This window comes from Zootoca vivipara, chromosome 10 (genome assembly GCF_965207765.1).
Source record: "Zootoca vivipara chromosome 10, rZooViv2.hap1.1, whole genome shotgun sequence".
Lineage (NCBI taxonomy): Eukaryota > Metazoa > Chordata > Lepidosauria > Squamata > Lacertidae > Zootoca > Zootoca vivipara.
The window spans coordinates 26,007,280-26,032,705 of record NC_142593.1 but is presented as its reverse complement, the minus strand read 5'-3'; the positions used below and the strand labels follow the sequence as shown (position 1 = coordinate 26,032,705).

Here is a 25,426-nt window from a genome sequence, read left to right as displayed (position 1 = left end):
CACAAACTCAAGGATAGGGATATTAGCATGGCTTTGCTTCTCCTTCAAAATGTAGTTATTGTGCAAGATTGTAGGTTCTGCATATGTTGAATGGAACTAACAACATGTCCATTAATGTGTTGATATACTGCACAGGCAAAAGGAAAAAAGAAACTGCCATGAGCAGGGTAAATGGCCTTGGCTTTGGCTTAGTTTTTAAGTACAGTGGTACCCTGCAAGACGAATTTTTCGCAAGACGAATGCGTCTTGCGATCTGATGGTTTTGTGAAAAATTTGTCTTGCGAATCGTGGTTTCCCATAGGAATGCATTGAAATTTAATTGATGCGTTCCTATGAGCAAAAAAAGCAATTTCAATGCATTCCTATGGGAAACCGCGATTCGCAAGATGAATTTTTCACAAAACGAATTGACTCGCGGAACGAATTAAATTAGTCTTGCGAGGCACCAGTGTAATTGGTTCAGATTTTATGACTGGGGAATAAGATTCAGAATATAGTATTGGTGGGAGTACGTGGGCTATGATCAGTGCCTTTGTCATTGATTTTAATGAACATAATAACATGCCTTATACTAAGTCATACCAATGGTCCATCTAGCTTAGTATACTGGTGGGTAGCAGCTCTAAATTTATTGACAGCAGGTTCAGAAACAGGTTTCCTCCAGTCCTCCTTGGGGACGCTAGGAATTGAAACGGGGGTCTTCTGCACACAAACCATGTGCTCTATCATTGAGCGTCATATTTTCTCTTCTCTCAATTTGCTTTCTGCAACACATTTGTTTTAGAGTAGTCCTGTTTGATGACAATCGGCATGCTCTGGAGTAAGCAACTTAGAGATTACAACCTAAAGGAGTAGATAAGGGAGGTGGCTTCCCTATTTTGCAAATTGACAGGTTTTGTGATCTCTCACACTATTATCTTCTTTATGGATGAAGCACCAGAAAGCTTGCTTCTAATTTTAATGAGAGCTTGAAGGGGCCCTGAGGATTGGTCATGAGAAATAATAAGAATTTTTTAAAAATGCCTAGAAGCTATAAAATGGCAGATATAAAATAGGAGAGCTCTGTTGTAGATGAGTTCTGTTGCTAAGACAACAATGGCTGGTTGCAGATAGATTAAACTCCACATGCCCTCAATAAGGGAGAGTTATATTTCAATTTTAACACTGCTGGACCTCTCTACTTCACATTATTGGCCTTAGCAGGGATTTACGCACACAATCTAACTAAGGCGGAGCCAAGGAAGTATCCCCACATCTTAGTGAAAATGGTGACGGACCTTTTCAGAGAGTTTCTGCAACAAGAAGCAACATCTCGGTAGGTGCTACTCTTTGAGAATGCCCCAATGGGGATGATGCTTCTACAGCATAATGTGCAATCTCATTCCCAGGGTGCTCTGGGTTTTAAAAAAGAGATGGTTGCCTCCATTGGCTTCCTCCACTTTTTCTTCACCCCCTTTGCTTCATCCCCTTAAATCACTGAAAAAGTGGTCTACGTATACTTTCAGCAAGGTGATGCTACCAAGAGCCCAGGTACAACACCTCTGCCTTAGCCATTGTTTTTCCCTTGTCTAATTTGCCAGAGGGCACATGAATCATGGCCATCTCCAAGAAAACCATGGAGTAACTGAATTTTCCAGGAAGTGAGAGCTGGAGGCAGGTACAAAGTATATAGACTGGGGAAGGTATTTCGTTTCCTTTTTAATTTCCTTTGTGCTTTCATTTCTTTTTCCTTTTTAGGGTTTTCTCCTGGAAACATGTGCTAGGAGCATTGTGGTGTCTGGCTCACCCCTCCCCAAACCCATGAAAATCTGTGTATCAAATACCTGCTCAGTTCTGGTAGGTTTGTTAGAAGATATGCATGTTAACATGTGGTTGGGCTTGCTACCGGTACTGGCAAACAATGGTTACAGGTAGGTAGCCGTGTTGGTCTGGGTCGAAGTAAAATAAAAAAATTCCTTCAGTAGCACCTTAAAGACCAACTAAGTTTTTATTTTGGTATGAGCTTTCGTGTGCATGCACACTTCTTCAGATACAGTGAAATAGAAGTCCCCAGGCACTTATGTAGAGAAGGGGTGGGGAGGGGTGGGGATGGGGAGGGGAGGGGGGATCACTCAAAAGGGTGGTGGAAGTGGGTGATTGACTGACTGATAGCTGTTGATGACCGCAAACGACTGCAAATGGTTTTGCATGAAAAAGCAAGGGTTGAGATGGCTGAAGATCGCTTATCATGTATAATGAGATAAGAATCCGATATCTCTGTTCAAACCAGGTCCCTCCATGGTTTTGAGCTTGGTGATAAGTTGCAATTCAGCAACTTCTCTTTCCAGTCTATTTCTGAAATTCTTTTGTAGTAAGACAGCTACTTTGAGATCTTGTATAGAATGTCCTGGGAGATTGAAGTGTTCTCCTACTGGTTTTTCTGTCTTCTGGTTCCTGATGTCAGATTTATGTCCATTTATCCTTTGGCGTAGGGTTTGGCCTGTTTGTCCAATATAGAGAGCTGAAGGGCACTGTTGGCATTTGATGGCATACACAATGTTAGAAGATGAGCAATTAAATAGTCCTGAGATGGTATGTTGGATGTTGTTGGGGCCAGTAATGATGTTGTCCGGGTGTATGTGGCAGCAAAGTTGGCATCTGGGTTTATTGCAGGCTCTGGTACCAGTGTCCATGTTAAGTCTGGTGGTTGTATTATTGTGGGTAGGAGAACACTTCAATCTCCCAGGACATTCTATACAAGATCTCAAAGTAGCTGTCTTACTACAAAAGAATTTCAGAAATAGACTGGAAAGAGAAGTTGCTGAATTACAACTTATCACCAAGCTCAAAACCATGGAGGGACCTGGTTTGAACAGAGATATCGGATTCTTATCTCATTATACATGATAAGCGATCTTCAGCCATCTCAACCCTTGCTTTTTCATGCAAAACCATTTGCAGTCGTTTTCGGTCATCAACAGCTATCAGTCAGTCAATCACCCACTTCCACCACCCTTCTGAGTGATCCCCCCTCCCCTCCCCACCCCCCTCCCCAACCCTTCTCTACATAAGTGCCTGGGGACTCCTATTTCACTGTATCTGAAGAAGTGTGCATGCACACGAAAGCTCATACCAAAATAAAAACTTAGTTGGTCTTTAAGGTGCTACTGAAGGAATTTTTTTATTTGGCAAACAATGCTTTGCCATCCAAAAGCGCTCTCATTGATACATGTTTTTAGTTTGACATTTCAGGGGTTTTTTGGTGTGCTGATACTAGCATCCCACTTCCCAAAGGGAGGCTTAATCCTTGCAGCTCCCAAAACATTACAAAACAGTAAAAAGAAAAGAGAAACTGGTTGTGTCTAAGGTACAATTACTAGACATAGCAGAACTAGGTAGTTTGTCTCCTGTACCTGATGGAGAAGTCAGGGTCACATGAAGATCACCTCTGCGGGAATATTCAATCGTTGCTTCAAATTGTACATGTTCCAGGAATTTAATGGCATTTTCTTGACCTTCACAAGCTGTTGTGGGAATTTCAATGGTAACTTCACCACTAGATCTTAATAACCTGGCAATGTTACAAGGAAATTATCCAGTTATTTCCCCCCCAATGTCAATTTATTCTCTTCATCTATTCAGTGAGGTTCTGTTGCCTTTTTACACTTGTGATATTAATAGTCTCAAGGTAAGATATGGACATTTTGCTTCATTTACTGTTCCTGTAAAGCTCCTTTGAAATAAATTCTGGGTGAATGAGCAGGAACGTGTATAATGGTTTTTTCATCCCAGTGTATGGGGGACCCCTAGTATTTCACAGGTCCAGCAGCAGCACCTGAACTGACAACCTAAGCAGGGTTCAAGGATCCACTGGTCTTTGATGCTTGCTCTGTACCAGGCAGCTATGGGCTAAATTTCCCACAATGCCCAAGATTACAATGCTACATACACCTCTGAGAACCATGTGGAAGTTTTCAAAGCAGCTCATAGCTGTCTGGTATTGGGGTGGTGGTGGCGGCACAGAGCAGATATCATTTCTGTCTTCTCTGACTGGCAGTAGCAATCCAGGGCCAATCCATTGCCCTGAAAGACTTTTGACTGGATTGAACCTGGAACCATTTACATGCAAAGCCAGATGCTCTGCTACCAATGAATAGTGGTCCCTTTCTAATTCATCGCCTTCTTCTTGTTCTAATGCACATGAAAGGGAAGCAGTAGACTAGGAACACGTGTTTTTTTAAAACTTAAGTGGGTTGCTGACTGGACCAGACCCTCTATGCTAGCTTCCCAGCAGGTGGATCATTGCTTCTTACAGGGAGGGAGCAGGATGAGGTGGCAGGGAGGTATTCACAATGCAAATGCACTGACAGAGCCAATTGGAAGCACCTGCCATTGCGTTTGCACCACCTTGACCACCCTGCTGCCTCTCTCCTCTCTCCTGGTAAGCAACAGTGACTCACCTTCTAGGCTTTTCAAGTGTCTTTAACGGGGTAAAATATTTCCGGTAGACATAGGCTATTAGCTAACAATGGAATTCTTACCTCGGTTCAAAGCTGCTGTCCTTAACAATGCACTCTTTCTTTTCGGGTACTTCTTTCCAGGTTTTAGGGTCAGCCAAATCTACCAGTGCTTTGGCATTGAGCAATCCAAATCCAAATCTGCTGTTCACCATCAGTCCGGCTCCATTCTTCTTCCATCCCGGATTGTTGGCCAAAGGATCGAATTCGGATGTCCAGACTACCAAATGTTGCATATCTCTCCAGGTTAGATTAGGACTACCACAAACAAAATTCTAGTCAGTTTCTAAATATCTCACCCAATGGTATTTGACCACAATCCACTGGAATTTTCTTCCACACACTCAGCACATTCTTTCCAGTGGGTGGGGGCTAGGCTCATGAATTTTGGCACTCTTAGCAAAATATCCTGGGGCTTTCATCCTCTCCGCTGTTCTTCATATAGTTCCATCAATCAGCAGATCCCTACTAGGTTCCCCAGCCATGTTTTTGCAGGGACTTTTATAGAGATTATGTTGTGTTGGCTGGAATAGTAGGTTAGAACAGGCATCCCCAAACTTTGGCCCTCCAGATGTTTTGTACTACAATTCCCATCTTTCCCGACCACTGGTCCTGTTAGCTAGGGATCATGGGAGTTGTAGGCCAAAACATCTGGAGGGCCGCAGTTTGGGGATGCCTGGGTTAGAAGATCAATGCTACTTCATTATATAACATTTGTTAAGTTGATTCACTATTGTGTCATAATACTATTCCCCATTACGGTATATATCTCTGCAGCCTTCACCGCAAACATTTATGAAGGCAATTTTGGGGTTGAACAAGGAAGATCATAATGATTTATGGATGAAAGCTTTGCCCTTTCTCTGCCCTTTCTCTTTCATTTAGCCTCTGAGAAAGATCACCACCTCGAAACTTGCAGGGCATCTAATTCCTAGGATCGAAATCAATAATTGTCAATGCCAGTGATCAATAATTGTCAATTGTCAAATCAATAATTGTCAATTTACCGTGGGTTGGATCCATATTTAGTCATGCCTAGAACCAGGGGGGTGTAAGTTACAGAACAGTTCTAACCATGTCTACTCAGAAGTAAACTCCTGTTTAATTCAGTGGGGTTTACTCACAGGTAAGTGGGGTTAGGATTGGAGACTACCTGTATGTCCCATTGATCTACTCTAAACATGATTAAGTCTGGAGACGAGCCTATATGTTCAACAGTGTGAGGAACAGTGAGATCTGATTAAAAACAATCCAGCTAACTTTAAAGACCTGAACTGCTGGAGGGTTTTTGCCATTATTTTCACAGTGATGATAACAAGAAAGAAGGAGATGGGTACTAAAAGGGAGTTTAAGAAGACTTACTTGGCCTCCAGGGCGAGAGCAAAGATCCCTGCAGCTAAAGGAGCAGAAGCAGATGTCCCAGTGTGCGTGGAAGTGCATTCATTATGAAGGTCAGCACTTATCTGAAGGAGATAAACATCATACATCACAGAATTTGAGTTTACTGTCTCCATGCGCTAAAACATTCTTGTCTATGGGTGGGATACAGAATGAGTTATGTATGCTTAGAACAAACCCAACAATCATGTCAGATTGTTGAGCCTGGATCTAGTTCCCATTTTTGTAATGAGTTCAACCTGAGGGCATACGGTATTTGCCTCTTTCGAATCCCTGTGACGGGGTGAGCTCCCGTTGCTTGGTCCCAGCTCCTGCCAACCTAGCAGTTCGAAAGCATGTCAAAATGCAAGTAGATAAATAGGAACCGCTACAGCGGGAAGGTAAACGGCATTTCCATGTGCTGCTCTGGTTTGCCAGAAGCGGCTTTGTCATGCTGGCCACATGACCTGGAAGCTATACGCCGGCTCCCTCGGCCAATAATGCAAGATGAGCACGCAACCCCAGAGTCGGTCACGACTGGACCTAATGGTCAGGGGTCCCTTTACCTTTACCTTTAATAAAAAAGTGGATGGGATTGGAAGACTCTTCTTTACTGCATTCATTTTAATTCTAGTTTTTGAAACTTGTACTGAAGGAAAATATGTCCAAGTCAAGCAACTTGCCTTATTCTGAGATCTCAAGGAGCATACAAGTGAGCTTTCCATGTTTACCAATGAATCATAAAGCACATTGGTATGTTGGGCTTAGGAGTTTTTAAAGAGCTTTCTGGCTTTAAAATCACAGCGTTTGAGACTGAATGTTGCTCTTCCCCTCCAACAGAAGCAGAACACGGTCATTCGGAAAATGAAGCAGATGATTTGTATTAGAAAATGAAGTTTCCCACTTAGATAAAGTACCTAACAAGCCAGCAAGGAAAGGTACAATGTGTGGAAGTGAAGAACTAATGAAAAGGGCATATTCTTTTTTGCACTTATGGGGAGCTTTATAAATCAGCCCCAAATTGGAAGTATTTCTGACCAATCACACTTCAGTTATTTTAAACCCCATCTCTGTTTCACAATCAGACCAGGGTTTTTTCCTCCTTCCATGTTACAGGAGCAATATGATTGCTTCTTCCATGTGGTTTTCTGATAGGGTTGCAGTGGGTTTGCATACTGCCTCCTGTTTTAGACACATGACAAGAAGGGTGATCTGTTTAGGGTTGCCAGACTCAGTAGAGGGCAGGACTTCTGTGCCTTTAATTGCCCTGCTCTCTTTTGAGTCTGGAAACTTTAAAGAGAAACCAGCAGACCCTTTGTTTAATTTCCAGCCAAAGGGTCTGCTGGTTTCTCTTTAAGGTTTCCAGACTCAAAAGAGAGCAGGGCAATTAAAGGCACAGAAGTCCTGCCCTCTACTGAGTCTGGCAACCCTAGTTTCTGTTCACTGCAAGATTAAATCTATCAGTTGGTCTATGAGCAGAGATGTTCCCTGCCACAAAAGGGACAGGAAACCCACAATTTTTTTACCCAAACACGGAAAGCAAATTCAATCCAATTCGCTGTCCAATAAGTGATAAAGAGGCAGTTTGGCCCTTCAGGGTGACAGATTTGAGAGAGCCTCCTCTCACCCATAAGTGACATTCTTTTTTTCAGCAATCAACACCATGAAGACAAAACTATGGATCACTTCTTGCTCTGAAGTGAAAGACTGTTTTGTCTCATCATTAGGGAAATGCAGTACTGTATCTTACATCCCACTATTAGAACTTAAAACATGGATCAGGCAATTTCCTTCCCTCCCCTCAAAAAGGAAAGCTTGTTAAATCTGGTAAAAACAACCTACAATTTTCTGGTCAGTATAATCCCCACTGCTGTATGCTGTGGCCATTGTTGAAGAGCACTTCTCTGCATACCAGGGAGAATGGCCTTGCTGAGAAGCACTGCTGATGGAGATCGTGTACAGGCTATCTGTGTAGCCATCGCAGTCACAGTTGTCTCCTTGGCGGCCGCCATTCCCAGAAGCCCAGACAAAAATAGAACCTTTCCCCTTTCGCCCCTACAGGAAACAAAAGGGCCAACATGGTTATCACAAGAGTGGGAGCCTCATTGCCGTACGTTCCCGCAGAAAAATCATCGTTGCAGCCATTTCGTAGGCTGAACTGAACACATCAGCAATAAGTGAGCTATATAAATCGATTGAGAAAAGGTTGTCCCCTTATTTTTTTATGGAATAATAATACAATATAACAATATATAACCATTTGTAATTGGTGCAAGAGTACAGCACTTCATGGCTATAAGGTCTCTGGAGAGTTGCAGCCATTCAGAGTAGATAAACATTACACTGAGTCGCTATAAGAACAGTCTGACGCAGAAAGGGTCAGTCATGGAAGGTTGAAAATGAATGCTGTTTCTCTCTTGTAAATGAAAGGATAACTTGATTAGGGAAACCCTCACATGCGGTCTAGTGCAGTGCGGTGGAATGGAGTGACAGGGGTTTTCAAAGGCTTGACCCCTTAAGGCTAAGGGGAATGAGACAGGAGGAGTATGCGGTGAAAACTTCACATTGGGGGACAAAGTGGTTTTTAGTGATGGAGAGGTTCGAGGGGTGGTTGGTTAAATAGCATGGCTGTGTGGCTGATGAATTAGAGGCTCCATACTAAAGAATGTGGTTTGTTCCTGAAATCTCTAGTTAAAAAGATCAGATAGCAGGTGATGAGAAAGCTCTCTGCTTGAGACTCTGGAGAGTTGCAGCCATTCAGAGCAGACAATACTAAGTAGATGAACATTTCTTTTTTTTAAAGAGAAACATTCATAATTATCCTTAGATATGTAGAACAACAACTTCTAAAGATTTAGCAGTATCTAACCCCACTTTTTACAATAGGGGTGGTGGTAGCAATTGCACCTGGATTTCTCTTGATTTGCTCAACTGAACAATATATGACCATTAGGTCCAGTTGTGACCGACTCTGGGGTTGCGCCGCTCATCTCGCATTATTGGCTGAGGGAGCCGGCGTACAGCTTCCGGGTCATGTGGCCAGCATGACTAAGCCACTTCTGGTGAACCAGAGCAGTGCACAGAAATGCCGTTTACCTTCCCGCTGTATTTATCTTCCCTATTTATCTACTTGCACTTTGACGTGCTTTCGAACTGCTAGGTTGGCAGGAGCTGGGACCGAGCAACGGGAGCTCACCCTGTCGCAGGGATTTGAACTGCCGACCTTCTGATCGGCAAGCCCTAGACTCAGTGGTTTAGACCACAGCGCCACCTTCGTCCCAAACGAACAATGTATAGTCACACAGAAAAACAAAACATAACCAACAGAAATAATTGCTGTGACGGAACACCACCGAATCCAGGTACAGTATATTTTTTTTAAACAACACTTAAATAGATGCTAAGAATTCATTTCATTTCCATGAATTTCATGTATAATATTGCTGATTTATTACCAATGTGACTAGTGTATGATTCACAAAAGTGCATTGGCATTTCAAGTGTTCTATGTTTAGCATGTACTTTCATGGCAGTGGAATAGCAAAATCTATAATCTGTGCCTTCCTGTTGTTTCAAAATCCATGACTCTCCATTAGTTAAAGTCAGGGACCAATCGCCCCCGTTGCCTTTTGAGTCTTGGATGATGAGTGAGAGGTAGCTATAAAAATGCAAACACTCAGAGCTAGAGCAGCATGAAAAAAAAATTGGCTAGATCTTGTATTAGCTTGCTGGTGACCTTTCAGCAGATAGTTTTCGTTGAGTCTTTTTTAAAAAAGGGATTAATGAACTTACACTCACTATAAAGAACAGTGTGGTCCACTATTAATCTGCTTGGGTGAATTTCCAAATGAATAGTTCACAGGCTAGGACAAAGAGTAGTAAGAAAGAAATTATTGTTGGTAATGTTTGTAAGGAATGCATTTGATTAACTGGAGTGGGGGTGGGCAACTTCAGGTCCCAGGGCAAATTTGGCCCTCCTGGCCTCTTTATCTGACCTATAGGATTCTCCCCCAAACACATCCCTCCCCAGTCCTGCTCCATGTTCTCTCCAACTGCCTTTGCTTGGCAAGAGTTTGTCATTGGACTGTGACAACGCCTCTTTGCTTGCCTGGATGAAAAAGTGTCTGTGTCAAAAGTATCTGTCAAAAGTCAGAAACCTTTGATTTTCCATGGGTAGGATACTGTAAAGGGTTGTCCCCAATGTTAGTGCTACTCAGAGTAGAGCCATTGAAATAAATGGATGTGTCTAACTTATGTCCATTAATTTCAATGGGTTTACTCTACATATAACTAAAACTAAAAGCTCATAATCTGCTACACCACCCACTATTGCCGTTGGACCCATCCACCACTTGAATGGAGGCCCCAGAAGGCTGTCCATGAATAAATGGGGCCCTCAGGCTGAAGAAGGCTCCCCATCCCTGAGTTAGAGCAACAAACAAACATGTGATGAATAAAATGCAACATTGTGTTGGGGCTCCAGCTTCAAAGATGAATCCAAGAGCATCACTAGATGCTCAGGGGGAATTCAGCCCCACCCAAAGCAGGCCATTGATCAATTATCCTGACTCAGGAGCTACCCACTCACAATGCCTCCATCTTGCCAGGATTCAGAATCAGTTTGCTCACCCTCATATAGGCCACAACAGAGGCTATGCAGCAGTCCAGGGCTGGCATGGCACAATTACTTAAGAAGGATAAGGCAGGAAGAAAAACTTCTTCTTATCCACTTCATCCACCCCTTATTCACCTTCTGAAGGGACGCGGGTGGTGCTGTGGTCTAAACCACAGAGCCTAGGGCTTGCCAATCAGAAGGTCGGTGGTTCAAATCCCCATGACGGGGTGAGCTCCCGTTGCTTGGTCCCTGCTCCTGCCAACCTTAGCAGTTCAAAAGCACATCAGAGTGCAAGTAGATAAATAGGTACCGCTCCGGCGGGAAGGTAAATGGCATTTCCATGTGCTGCTCTGGTTTGCCAGAAGCGGCTTAGTTATGCTGTCCACATTACCCGGAAGCTGTCTGCCAACAAACACCAACTCCCTCGGCCAGTAAAGTGAGATGAGAGCCGCAACCCCAGAGTCGTCCGCAACTGGACTTAAAAGTCAGGGGTCCCTTTACCTTTACTTTTACCTTTTTCACCTTCTAAGCAAAAACAAAAACAACCCCCCCCCCACCAATTTAAAAGGGAGTAGCTCCAACCTCTTGGGCACTTTCCCAGTACCTTTCCCAGTACTAAAGATACCCTTCTTGAGGTGAGAACTATGAAAAATATAAGTGAAGCTTTAGAAAGGCTGCTGGTCTTCTAAATTGCCTTGCAGCCAAGTTGCTTTCTGTACATTTGTTGATGGATCACTTTCATAACTATGTCTATACAAGTCATTGCTGCCAGCTAAAATGGGGCTCCCTGTTGTGCGAACTATGTGGGCCAACAGGCAAACTACAAAAATGGAGCAATATATTAAAAGCAAATACAATTAACTTCAAATGGATTTATACAGAGGCCCTTATTCAAACTCAGGCCTTTTTGTTTTTCAGCTGGAAGTCACTGGAACTCAGTTCCGACATCTCTCAGGTGGGCGCCATTTGCATTATAGGAGAACAAGGGAGGCTTTCATGGTGAGTTCCAGCACCTCTTTTTCTAGAAAAATAGCACTGTTCAAATCTAATCCCAGACATCTGATTTATTGCAAGTGCTACTAGGATGTGGCTGAGTATTCCCACTGACATCAAAAGATGCATCCTATTTGTTCAACTGGGCCCAGATGGGCACCATTATGTGGGTACAATGCATAGGTGTCAAATCTATGGTGCTGTGGTCAGCTGGGGATGGGGCTGAGGCCTCCCAATCTTGAGGGGCCAGGCCCTGCCAGGCCTCCCTGCAAAAGTGGAGGACCTTGCCAGGCCTCCAACACAATGGTGGAGGGGGCCCCTAGACCTACCCTCGGTGGCAAAGGGCCTCATTGGGCCTAGGGGCCTCCACCCAATGCACATGTCTCATGTGTGTGTTGCACGTGTGACGTCATGTGCACATGATGAACCTCCCCCCATGTCATGTGGAACTCAGCACCTTTGGTACAATGCAAACAGATCTTCCTGGATCAGCAAACAGCATCATAACCTACAGAATCTACATCATTTTCCTTTATTACATATACAGGCCAACAAGATAATGACCAACCCCCTCCAACAGCACACAAATTGATATTGTTAATTTGACTCAGCAACACACACACACACACACACACACACACACTGCAAGCAACCATGCCCTGTGCCCTCTGATTTCCCAGCGCTGGCATGGTACATGTGTATTTCATAGGTAGGCATGAATAAAAAGATGCCATTAAAGGCCTGCATGATATTTAGCTAGACCAAAGAGCGAACATGATGGAATCCCCCCCCCAAACGTGCATTCTCACCATCTTAATTATAATTGGATTGAGTTACTCCATGGGCTTACAAAATAATGCATAAAATCTTGGCATGTAAAGAGAGACAAATGCAATATTCATGAAGCAGAAAGTTTCCATCAATATTTTATAGCACCTCTTTGCACACACAAGACCCCTATTAGTATTGGAAGCAAAACAGGCAGTCAAGGAAATGAGCTGAAAGACAACGTGGGCTGCTGCTATCTAGATCTTGAGCTGAGCCCTAGAGTCTAAAAGCATACCCCCCCCAAGTGCCCTGATTTTTCCAGGGACATCCTGGCTTCTAATTTGATACTGGAATGCCCCTATTTTTCTCACCACTGCTGCCACCGCTTGGGGAGGAAGATGAGCTGGTGCTTGTCCTGAGCAGTGGCAGTGGCGGCGGCTGCAGCAGCTGCTGTGAAGTGGCATCCTGTTGCCTCTCTGTGGCCTCTCCATGGCCACTACTGCTGGCCTCCTCCCTTGGACAGCTTATAGCAGCTGCTGGAGAGCAAGCCAGGATGAGGCTGCTACCACTAAGGTCCAGCCCCACATGCCGTGGCGGCTCTGAGGGGCAGGCAGAGGGCATAGCTGCCAAGTACCCCCGTATTTTGTTATCGTTTCCCGCAGGTGTCCCGAATGGCAGAATACCCTGTATTCCCCCAGATTACGGAGCTCCTGCCAGCGGCCATGTTCTTCTGGTGCCGCGCCGGCACCAAAAGTCGCTTCTACGCACTTCCGGGCATGCATAGAGGCGACTTCCCATGCCGCTGTGCGCATTTCCAAAATATCCGCAGCGCCAGAAGTCGCTTCTATGCACTTCTGGACATGCGTAGAAGCAACTTCTGGCGCTGTGGACATTTTGGAAATGGCCATAGCGGCATCGGAAGTCACTTCTACACATGTCCAGAAGTGCGTAGAAGCAGTGCTGCTGATCCCGGATTTTTCAATCTGGAACTTGGCACCTATGGCAGAGGGCAGGGCAGGGCTGCCCTGGGCAGGAAGAAAGAAGGAGCAGAGCAAAGTGCAAGGAGTCTTGATTTTTTTTTTGAAAAGTTTTGTGTGTCTAATCTTGTGCCTCTCTAAAATTTATTTATTGGTGTGTGTTTTTCTTTTTGTAAATATCCCTATTTTCAACTGAGGAAAGTTGGAGGGTATGAAAAAGCATTCAGCCACTCTTGTTCAACTTGTCTCTAGAACAGTTCCAGTTTTTCTAAAGCAGCAGCATCTCTAAAACAGCAGAACGAGGGAACAAGTCACAAAAATAGTGTTCCTGGGAACGAAGCAAGTTCCCAGGCCCTATACCCTGGCATGTATGAACTACTTAAAAATACTGCCACGTTCTCGGTTAAGAGGCCTCACCTTTTTGATGCCGTATTCAAAAGCCTTCTGTGCCAGCCGGCCAGGTCCCTCAACAGTTTTCCCATCATCATTTGGGCCCCAGCTGGCACTATAAATATCCACATGATCTGGGCTGAAACCGATTGAACTTGCTTCTATGGCGTCTGTGACTATTCCGTCCAGCATTCTTATGCCTTAATGTGAGAAAGCAGAGACAAAGCAGAGATAGAGACAAACTAGTGGTTATTTCATGCTTTCTCAACATTAGTATTATGAAACATTTCTTGTCGCTATAGAATAGAAATATATTATTATCCAATATAAGCTGCCAGGGCTTAAAAATACAATTGACATGGGCTAATGGGAGTTGTGGTCCAAAACTTCCAGAGGGCACCAGGTTGGGGAAGACTGATCCAGGGCTTTATTTGACGCAGGGGATTCAATTCCATACTCTCCAACATTTCTTCATTGAAAATAGGGACACCCTATTCCTACCATTTTCATCAGCAGCCTCACATTCTGATGACTAAGCCGGCTCTGACTTGAGATGCAGTTGTTTCATTTAGGATGTTGGAAAGGTGTGAAGCAGGTTGAGAAAGTCAGACTGGAATGTAGCATGATTGATAGCTTGCAAGGCAGGAGAGGAGAAGGCTGTTAACTCAGAAGAATTCAAATGTGACAGCAGCCAGCTCACAGTTGTCTGCTCCACTTACAGCTGTCGCATTTTCATTTTTTAAAATATGTGTAAAAAGAGCAGTGTTTCTGCCCCCTTTAGTACTGCTTCAGAATCCTCTGTTATTCAAGATTTCTAAAATTTGGGTGGGTGCATACAATTTGAGTATAAGACAAGCAAATGACCTGGACACCACCAAGGTAATTGGGAAATTTGATTGATGACACTGCGAGAAAATCTGTGTAGAAAAATAAATAAATCTTTTACTTTGCAGGCTACATTACTCTTGACAAGGCATTTGAACTACATGCCTGTCATTCTCAGATTTAAAAAGCAAAACATAAACAAGCCCCTATCTATTTCCATATTACTCTTTCACTCAGACATGAACAAATGACACTTAGGAGTTTTGGAAAACATACCTAGATTTGTTTTTTGTTTTTGCATTTTTATATTTCTTTAACATTACTAGACTGACTACTATTTTTTTTCTTTTTTGTATCTTTTAAACATCCACAACAGGTTTTTTTAAAAAATAAATAAATAGTATTTTCACCAGTTTTCCCATTAGTAAGCCACTTTCAGAATAATTAAGAGAACCATTTTCCATTAGAAAACCTATTATTTTCCATTAGGGGCAGGGGGTGGGATGAGATCTTTTTCTTTCAAGTTGTGCCTGGTACTGGGAGTCCTAACTGTGACCTTTCCTCTTTGGCGTAGGAGTGGAGTTTTTGGCTGTGCAGAGAAGCATTTACATGACCCCTTCAACATTTGTGAAAGTGCATTGTATAGCCCCACAAGTGAATTTTAGCCCATTTTAAAGGGAGATAGGAAGAAGCCCATATTAGCAGCCTAGGTGCACAGACAGAAAAAAACATGAAGGTTAAGTGAATATATTATTTTCTGTTAAAATAAAATAGAGCAATGATACCTGGGGGAGAGGTTATAAGCCTTCTAAAGCATGCAACGTTTCTAGGAATACTTTCCAGCCCTTCTGCATTGCCACTGCATATAACAGAAATGGAAGACTTCCTCTAATAATACATTCTCACCAATGCAAGTTGCACCAATTGCTACGGTATTCCTTTGCTCAGACCTCGAGCACATCAGGGGCAGGAAACACCATTAAAATTGAATTGCTCTGTTGGATTCTTACCCCCAACTTTGGAATTGTAGGCAACTCCTACTCCACATTTCAGGTTGTTGGCTTGCATGGCGACCTCTCCTGCGCACCGTGTTCCATGTCTGCAACAAAACCCACAAGTCCATCCCGATCATTTACAACTATTATTATGAATGATGATTCATTTGAATGCATCAGATTCAAATGGAGCCCACAGGGATCAGATTGCAGTATGCTGCCATTGCCATTCATTTTAATGATAAGCCAATTTTAATGAATTAATTCCAAGGGCAAACCTAGTTTCTCAAGTGAAAAAATGGCAATACTATGGAAATACTATAAAGCAAAGCCTGCCTTCTTTCCAGTACACAAGATACCAAGGTATCTAGGAGAAATAAAACATAATTTATATGTATGGCTTGTCCTTGTTGCCAATCTCAGGGTAAATGGTAAGATGTTTTCTATGATGTGTTCTATATGATTGCTCACCTTCCGTAGATGAAAAGCTGCCTTATTTAGTAGTACAGCTTTGTATGCAGTTGAGCTGTTGAACGCTGCCAGTCTGAATTCCATTTACATATTAATAAAGAGCTGATGTTATGCAGAAATGGTAGATTTTAGAGATAATGCCATTTGAATTGGGGGATAATGGTCTCCCATTGCCGATAACTGCTGCAGAGAAGCCGAGTGATGGCTTTTCAAAAGGCTTGAAACATTAATCCATTGAAAACCTTCTACTAAGGTGATATTATTTCTGTTATAAGAGCATCCATATAGTAAATGAAATATCATTTTAGCCTGATAGATGCTGGTGAACCATTGTGTGAGTTCCTTATTGTGTCACTACAAACTAGCATTCTAATTGGCTTGGAACAACTACTTGAGCTGGACTCCATGTTTGAAATGAGCTAATTCTCCTTGCCCTGGACTTCTCAAACCATTATTAAAGGCCCAGCCTGCCGAAAAACCATATTGGCTAGGACAGAGGTGGGGAGCCTGTGGCCCTCCACTGGATGATGTTAGAATACATTTCTCATCAGCCCCAGATAGCAGGGCTAATAGCCAGGGATTATGGGTATTGTAGTCCAGCAACAAACAAAAACTATACCCCACCCCCAAGAGTTGAAAGGCTATAGATTTTTTTAATTAGCCATGGGACAAATGGAATGGTTTTGCCTGGCGCCTAAAGATATGTAATGAAGGTGCCAGGTGAACCTTCCTGGGGAGAGCATTCCACAAGTGAGGAGCCATCACAGAAAAGGCCCATTCCCGTGTTGCCACCTTCCAGACCTCTCACTGATGGCGGAGGCATATGAAGGAGGACCTTGGATGATGACTGCAGGTTCTGGGTTGGTTCATATGGGGGAAAAGGGAGAGCAAGGGGTATAGCCACCCACTTTTGGATCTGCACACACTCACTTTTGACTCAATCCCTGCCGACATCCATCATGCAGTCCTCAGCAGAAACATGGTTTCCCACCCCTGCGCTAGCTCATTTAAATAGCACCGTACATATTATGAAAGTGGTCAAAGTTCACCAAGGGTCAACTATCAAGATTTGTTTTGCAGAGATTATCAGCAGCATATATTAAAGAGAGAAACAGCAAGTCGTTACTCACTTGTTTTCATTTGTTGGGTCGTATCTAGGAAATGGATCGTGATCATTGTCATTGAAATCATAACTTGCCTCAGGATCCTAAGTTGAAAAATGAAACAAAGGAAGAGGATGGATAAAGAACACTTCTGAAATTGCTGAGGCAGCGGAGATAAATTAATTCTAACTTTTTGAAAACGCCCACCCCCTTTATTTGTTTTGCAATTGCAGCAGCATGATAATATACAGGGCTTTTTTTTTCCAGCCAGAACTCAATTATGGCACCTCTCAGGTGGGCGCCATTGCCATTCTAAGAGATCAAGGGAGGTGTTCATGGTGAGTTCCAGCACCTCTTTTTCTAGAAAAATAGCATTGATAATATATTTTAATGACTATTCCTGTTAGTTTTTTCTAACAGTTTTTTTAATATTTACGCTCGTGAGAGACATTTGAACTATTGTTCATTATTAATTTAACTTTATTTGTCATTTTTGCAATCTCCTGGCCTTTATTGAAGGATTCCGTTTTTATCCTCACAATACCTACATGAGGCAGTTCAGGCAGACAGAGAGTGACTTGAAGGTCACCCAGTGAGCCTCCTTGCTGAGCAGGGAGATAAAACTCATTTTCCACATCCAAGCCCCAAGAGTCTAGCCACTCCATTGGTAAATAATAACTGATTGATTGCTGAAGTATAAAACTCACATAGTTAATATAAATGTCGGTGTGGTTCCACTCCAAGCCATCGTCAAGCACTGTTACGACAACACCTTTCCCAGTAATCCCTTTTTGCCACACAGGAATAACATGGAGATCCAATTTTGGCAGAGACGGAGTCATTCTTGTGTCTTGCTAGGAAAAATAAAGGATAATACATTTATATACCCATGTAGTTTGCTTCAGGGTTTCATATAACAGACACCCCCCCCCCAGTCCTTCCCCGAGAAGGTGGGGATTGAATTTGGGGCTTTTTGCTTGCAAAGCATGTGCTCTCCTGCTCTCTAGTCAGATCGGCAGGGCTTAATTTTGGATTATGCCCAATAATTCTTGCAATGTACTTCCCAATCTTAAGCAAAAACAAGTCATATCATACTTAATGGGATTTGGTTCCCAGTACGTGAGCTGTAAATTGTAGCCTGGTAGCCTGATCTTCTTTCCTCATAAGCAAAGTCTGTTGGGTCGCAACCATGCTCACTTGTGGGATGGGATTTCCCATTTTCTGTGTCACAGCAGCAAACACAGAGTGTGGGGTATGGGCTGCTGATGGAGGGAAGAGTTGGCAGAAATTGTGCCCCCCAATGCATGAGTGGAAGTGCCTTCCTGCTCGCTTAGTTTGCTTCTGATGGCAACTTCAATGCATTTTATTCTAACAATTGCAGCCGAGAGATTATTCCAAACCACCAGTCTGTTCTTTGACAGCTGTTGAATTTTCCATTTCCAGAAATAAGAAAGCTACTGGAGAAAAGGAAAAACCCATCGCAAAAGGTGAAAACATTTTGCAAAAGTTCTTGTGCACTATGCTCTTAATTTTATAATTTGGAAGCTGAGATCTAAGGAGCAGAAAATTGCTTGTCAAGAGTTGAATACCTTGCATGTCTCATGCAGTCCAATCCTATGGATCGTTACTCAAAAGTAAGTCCCACTCGGTTCAGCGCAATGGCACTTGCTCCCTACAGAGGGTGTTTAGGATTGCAGCCTAAATGGTTGCACTGCAGCTCATAGATGACTTTCGACTTTTCTTAAGACATGTAGAGTCTACATATAAATGCAAGCTCTTACCAGATACCATTGTTGATTCCACATGGGGTCATTGAAAAGATTTTCTGCCGAGTCCCGCAATACCGAACGCTTACTTCGCCTCTTTTCATACTGTTGTTCTGCCCAAGACACCTGGAATATATTTGCCAATAGCAACATCTATAAAGAACCTGGAGTTTGTTGTTGTTAGTGCACCAAAGTATTTTTTATTGCATTTCTATCCCACTCCTTTTCTAAGAATCTCAGAGGCGCATTTTAGACTCGCAACATTTCTGTCTTTTTTAATTGTAGAGAAATCAGTGTGGATATTTTTTTTAAGGTACTGTAAAAGGAAGAACTTCCTTTAAAAACAACATCAGCAAGCACACTGATCTCCACAGCCTCTTCAGCTTCCCACACTTTAATTAAAATCCAGAGATGTTGCCCAGGGGACTTTTCCAGACCAGGAAGTGCAAGCCACTGGGGAGGCTGCTGAGAACTGGAGAAATATTTAATGGGAAGAAAAGCACCCAGATCACCCGTGGCCACTTTGCAATGATAACACAAGGTCACCCTCACAGCTACTGAAATTCTAAAGCACTCCAAAAGTGAAGTAGAAAAACAGAATCCTCTTTCACAGGGGAAGAAAGCTTTTTTTGAGGAACAGGCATACAGGTTTTTGGCACATCAGTAGCAGAAAATAAGCTCTCTCCCTTTTTTAAAGCAACAAGACTCACTCATGTGTATAAAAAAAACCTTTATTCATGAGCTACGGTTTAACATTTAGTTGTGTGAACTAGAAAACAATTCTAGCAGGGAATGTGGGAGATATACTCTCTTGTTATACCAGTATCAAAGTTGTTTATTCACAGTCCATATGCTCTTCCACCTGGCCCCGTAACTACATCTCATTGCAAAGCTCCATATTAAGAAAACTGTTACTATTAGATCATATCTAATAATAGAATAAGAGCATTAATGACAGAGGACTACACCCTATTTAATTTAGCGTGTCTGTCTATGGAAGCATTAAGAACATCCTATTTACTGGAAGATATGTTTAATTATTATTATTTTTTAGGTTGCTGGGTTGTTGTTGTTTAGTCTTGGCATGTGGTGATTTATTACTTTAGGAAATTATATTAAATGATTCTAACTCAACATACTGTATTTTCTTTCTAAAAGGTCATTCAAGCCTGCTCTACCAACTGAACTATCCCAGCAAAGGGTATTTGCATTAAATCGCAGGACAGGCATGCTCTCTATTTCATGTTATAATATATCTTTGCAGATTAGGCATAACCCTGTTTGCAAAAGGTTGTAGCAAGAGCCAGGAAGCTGGCCTTCTTTAGCAGCTGCTGCCTAGTGCAAATGTAATTAATATCGCTCTGCACACATGTCAGAGTTGACATCTAATATTGAAAACAAATTCTGCAACCAAGCCTTTGCATATACAAGGCCTGGAGGACCACATTCTGATAAGTGCTCAATTTTGACAGACAGTAGTTTGGGGGCCAGAGGGCGGGTTACTTAACTGACACCCATTCCCATTATGCAAAGTGGGTCTCCCTGCTGATTATTTCATGTGTAGCACCAAATTTCACATGGAAAACATTGATGCCACTGAACTTTGCAATGATCCAGTTTGGAAGGCAAATTTGTCATGCTTGTAAAGCACACTAGAATACTGAACTGAACCAACCACCCCAGCCCCATAGTTCTTTGGCGGCTCAGGTTACAATCCAAGCTGAAAAAAACTTCTCTTCCTATATATCTGGCTGTGGCTGGCAGCAAGGAAAGTCTTACTCCCTTTCGTTTCCTTTCACCTTCGTACTTGAAATGCTAGCACAGGGATGTCACAAAACCTGCATTTCCCAGCATTCTTAGGGCCTGCCATTTGCCATAGCGGTATTTCAAGAACCAAAGAGGAAAGAGTGGGAAGGAGAGAAAGTGGGGAGAGAGGAGGCAGAGATCTCACTCCATCTCTGCCACTGACTCAGCAAGCAGAAACAGCAGACACTGCTGCATTAGTCAGGCAAGTAGGTTTGAGTCTCACAATGCAAGGAGGGGATTCAGACCCCGTTGTGCTGCTGGTGATGTAACTGGGAGCACAGTTGGGCTCAAAGTGGGCACAGGATAGAGTCCAGAATACTTCTCCCCACCCCCTGCCCCAACATGAGAGAACTCAGTTGGTTGAATCCAGTTCTGAATTGAACTGGGAAGGGGGAAAGAGTTGCTGAGAATGCCCAAAGGATGTGAGCGATTGCCATAATGTCCGATGACGATGTCACCAAGACATCTGGTGTGGTGTGAACACTCTCCACTTTATTGGCTGTTGCAGGTTACACCCCCAGTGTGGAGAGACACAACCGAGAAGCTGCTGCAGTGTGAACAAAATAACACACACCTAATTGATTTCCCAGTGGCTATACCAAGAACTAAGGTATCAGCAATCAACTGGTCTATGTTACCCTTGGTTATCTGACACATAACTGCTTTTTGTCTTGTTTCCTAGGTGTGTAATTCCAGTAGCCAGCTGCCAAGCTGCTGGCCAAGATTCTACATCAAGATCTGGATCTTCGCGTTTGCTAACACTTTGCTTCTGAGAAATAGCATTGTCATCACAATTTCCCTCTTTCCTCTTCCTTCGCCTTTTGGTTTCTTTAAAAAAGCAAGGAATCTGTTGCATTTTAAGTAGGGTTGCCATATTTCAAAAATGACAATCCAGACACAAAAGTTGTTGTTGTTTTTTGGCAAGTTGTTGAGCTTTGCCAATTTCCACAGACTCCCCTTGGGCTAGTAGTAGTAATTTATTATTTATACCCCGTCCATCTGGCTGGGTTTTCCCAGCTACTCTGGGGGGTTTCCAACAAAATATTAAAATACAACAATCTGTTAAACATTAAAAGCTTCCCTAAACAGGGCTGCCTTCAGATGTCTTCTGAAAGTCTGGTAGTTGTTTTTCTCTTTGACATCTGGTGGGAGGGTGTTCTAAAGGGTGGGTGCCACTACCGAGAAGGCCCTCTGCCTGGTTCCCTGTAACTTGGCTTCTTGCAGTGAGGGAACTGCCAGAAGGCCCTCAGCACTGGACCTCAGTGTTTGGGCAGAATGATGGGGGTGAAGACGCTCCTTCAGGTATACCTTCCTTCCAAGGCCATTTAGGGCTTTAAAGGTCAGCACCAACACTTTGAATTGTGCTCGGAAACGTACTGTAGGTCTTTCAAGACCGGTGTTATTTGGTCTCGGCGGCCGCTCCCAGTCACCAGTCTAGCTGCTGCATTCTGGATTAGTTGTAGTTTCCGGGTCACCTTCAAAGGTAGCCCCACGAAGAGCACATTGCAGTAGTCCAAGCGAGAGATAACTAGTTCCTCAATGAACCCCAGAATTTCTGATGATTATATTTTTCACCCTTTTGTAGGGCAAATCTTGACATTGACACCATGAGGCAACAATAGCCCTACTATGCAAACATTATCTACTTGCCATAAATTTCATCAGTCTGCTTCACTCTCCTACATTCAGGGCTGGCCCTACCATTAGGCAGTAAATACCAGGTGAAAGCAGCTCCCCTGAGCCACCTGGTCATTTCCACCTGTCGGTAATCAGAGCTATATGTGCCACACAGCCTGTTGGGCATCTGCTAAGCAAGCCTGCTGCCCTCAAGTGCTGTGGAGGATCACATCCCATTGCCAGAGCTGAAATAAGGCCCCATCTGCAACATTTAAAGGAGTTTCATGTCACTTTAAACACTCATGACTTTCTCCAAAGAATCCTGGGAACTGTAGTTTGTTAAGGGTTCTGCGATTTGTTAGACTTATATTCCCACCGCAGAGTTGCAGTTTGCTGAATAGTTTAACAAGCAGTCACTCTTCCCAGGTAACTCTGGGAATTGAAGCTGTATGAGTAGAATAGAGGTCTCCTAAGAACTCTCAGGACACATAACAAACTACAGTTCCCAGGATTCTTTGGGAGAAACCATGACCGTTTAAACTGGTATCATGATAAAATTGGGGCCTAAGATTCAACTGCTGGTCCAGTCAGCTTCTGTACCTTAAACTGAGGGTGGGGCGCAATTTGTCACCGACAGAGCAAACTCTGACAGCTGTGAAACTCCCCATGTAACTTTGAGCCAGACAATGTTTCTCAGCCTAACCTACCTCACAAGATTGTTGGAGGGGTAAAATAGTTGAAGAGAACCATGGGCAATCCTTTCATCTTCTTGGGGAAAGGGGAGATATGAATTTAATAAACAAATTAAAGGCCCGAGGAGACTGCAATCCTACGTATATTTGCTCAGAAATAAGCCCATCTGGGCACATGGGGGCTTATTCCCTTGTAAGTGTATTCAGTATTGCAGTCTACGGGAAACTGCGAATGCAATACTTACGCGTTGATCATCCAAGAGTCTTTTTGTGATGTGAGTAGCACTCCTTCGCAACCTTCTAGGATGGCTCTTATGTCTAAATAGATAATGATTTTCAAGTGATCCAATCTGCAATACACAGGATGATTTCTGAGATATTTTCCCACAGGGAGCAAACAGTCAATAGCATCGGATAATTGGAATTTCCCAGAAATGCTTCGAATAGAAGAACATTCAATTTTGCGGGATAAAATATTTATTCAAAAGCAGAAGTGCAAAGACTGTGGGAACAGAACTGTGTCTCCACCAATATTTTCCAAGCAATTAAACACGTGAATAATTGTCAACATACACTGTTTTTAATCTAATAGTAATGTGTCTTGAAAATATGCACAGGGGACAGGATTTTTCTTAGAATTAAAAGGAACAAATAGGTTCCGACTATTACCCATCTATGTGTACAGACGATAACTGTTATGTGCTTTTTATTTAGAGCATAGGACTTCTCCATCCTTATCCTCAACCAAAACAAAGGCTGAGGACATATAAGTGCATTTGCCTACCTTCATTTGCCCAGGCTTTCCCTCATCAGACCCTGTTTGAATCCTTTCAGTTCCAGATAGATACCGGTAGATAGATATAGAACTGAAATGATTCAAACACAGGAAAGGATTCAAGGAGTCCCAGGCGTCAAAAGAGCTTATTTATGTATGCTACTACTGTGGCCCATGTTTTGCTAGCCCCAAAATGGAAAACGAGCGAGGTCCTAACCAAAGAAGAATGGCAACTTCAACTGATGGAATACGCGCAGCTTGCAGATTTAACATATAGGATAAGTGTGGGATGCAAAGGGTTAAGTGCAGTCAAGTCACAACAATCCCTAGATAGTCCACTTGGAGGACTGAGGAGGAGGATATGACTAAGCGTAGTTTCCTCTTCCTTCACATGCAAATGAGTTGAGGAAGTGGCAGATAAATCCTGAAGGAAACAGCCATTTTCCCTCTCTTGGACCAGACCTCTTGGACTACACACATCTTAGTGAGTCTCTCCCTCAAGGCCTCCAGCCTAGAGAGAGAGATGAGATGGAGTCTCACTTCTTATAAGTGAACTTCACAATGTATATATTACCTTTTAACTAAGCAAGTCTACCTCTTGAGTGTGCTGTACCTCGAGATGCTTGTAAGTAAACATCTTTTATACTTTTAAGAGCATTGTGTTGTGTCTTTTCTTTTAAGAGGGAAAAAGGGGAAATACCAGGAAAATACACTTTATTTTAGTGGCTTAAATCAAGCCTGCGCAAACGTTCTTCTGCTGTGTATTTTGCAAAAGGGGAATGTTTTACTCTGCTAAAGTTTTGTGCTTGCTAGCGCAAGCGGGGATAGGATATATTAAACAATATCTCCTCATCCACATTCCTGAACATTCCCACATAGGGTTATTGCGGCCCAGAGTTGCGTATTTTGTGTATTTTTGAAGGATTGATTTGGATTGTGATTTTGAACTCTGTAGGATTTTTCCAGTTAGGATTTCCTGGTTGAGCACATGGTCTCTTTGTTCTGCAGTGTGCTTGGGGGATTAACTACCCCTCCCCTCCCTCAGAGTTTACAGCACTGAGAAAGCTCAGAGGTAGTGAAGATATTTTTGAGATTTTGAATTTGATTTTTGAAAGATTTTTGAATTTTGGAAATTTTTGAAGTTTTAAGATGGCAAGCTCCAGTTTTGATAGTGAGGCAAGACCAAGTTTTATGCTGCTGGATGACAATAATTTTGTGCAGTGGAAGCAGCGCGTTTTAGTTTATCTTGCTGCTAGGCGTGTTCTGCAGGCCATTAAGGAAGAAAAGCCTACAGGAACCGATGCAGAAGCTTTAGCTAAGATAGAAGCTTGGAGTATTAAAAATGATGAAGCCAAGCACATAATTTTGAGCAGTTTGAGGAATGAGCATCTATCAATGATAAATTTTGAAGATGATGCATCTAAGATCCTAGAGGACATTGAACGCATTTATGCACAATCTACAGAGAGTTCCTATAGATACTTGTTGGATAAGTTACTCAAGTTGAAGATGAATTCTAGAGAAGAGTTTACAGAGCATTTTAAGAATTTTTCTGAGATTGTTCAAAGAATTGCCCTTACTCCCAGAGCCTTTGATGATGTGACTAAAGTAACGTTTATGCTTGCATCATTGGGACCTACGTTTGCTCCATTTAAAAGTATAATGGATCACACAAAGGATTTAACTTTTAATGAGCTTATCAACCATTTAAGAGAGGAATGCAGAGATAGCCTTGATTCTCAAGAAAGGAATCCAAGGAG

The 25,426-nt window shown here is 42.8% G+C and overlaps 1 protein-coding gene across 2 annotated transcripts in view; it reads right to left on the bottom strand.

Annotated features, from left to right (window-relative positions):
* Window positions 1-25,426, bottom strand: part of PCSK1 (proprotein convertase subtilisin/kexin type 1) — a 43,397-nt gene that overhangs the window by 3,759 nt on the left and 14,212 nt on the right. The window contains exons 2-11 of one of the 2 annotated variants that reach the window (XM_035099803.3): window positions 23,137-23,241; window positions 18,792-18,902; window positions 17,718-17,864; window positions 17,038-17,114; window positions 15,452-15,540; window positions 13,644-13,816; window positions 7,716-7,928; window positions 5,859-5,959; window positions 4,521-4,754; window positions 3,393-3,550 (exon numbers count right to left, since the gene is read on the bottom strand). In XM_035099803.3, the coding sequence (XP_034955694.3) occupies window positions 3,393-3,550; window positions 4,521-4,754; window positions 5,859-5,959; window positions 7,716-7,928; window positions 13,644-13,816; window positions 15,452-15,540; window positions 17,038-17,114; window positions 17,718-17,864; window positions 18,792-18,902; window positions 23,137-23,241 (1,408 nt within the window). The remainder of the gene's footprint in view (window positions 1-3,392; window positions 3,551-4,520; window positions 4,755-5,858; window positions 5,960-7,715; window positions 7,929-13,643; window positions 13,817-15,451; window positions 15,541-17,037; window positions 17,115-17,717; window positions 17,865-18,791; window positions 18,903-23,136; window positions 23,242-25,426) is intronic. The other variant, XM_088652623.1, reaches the window with a different exon arrangement.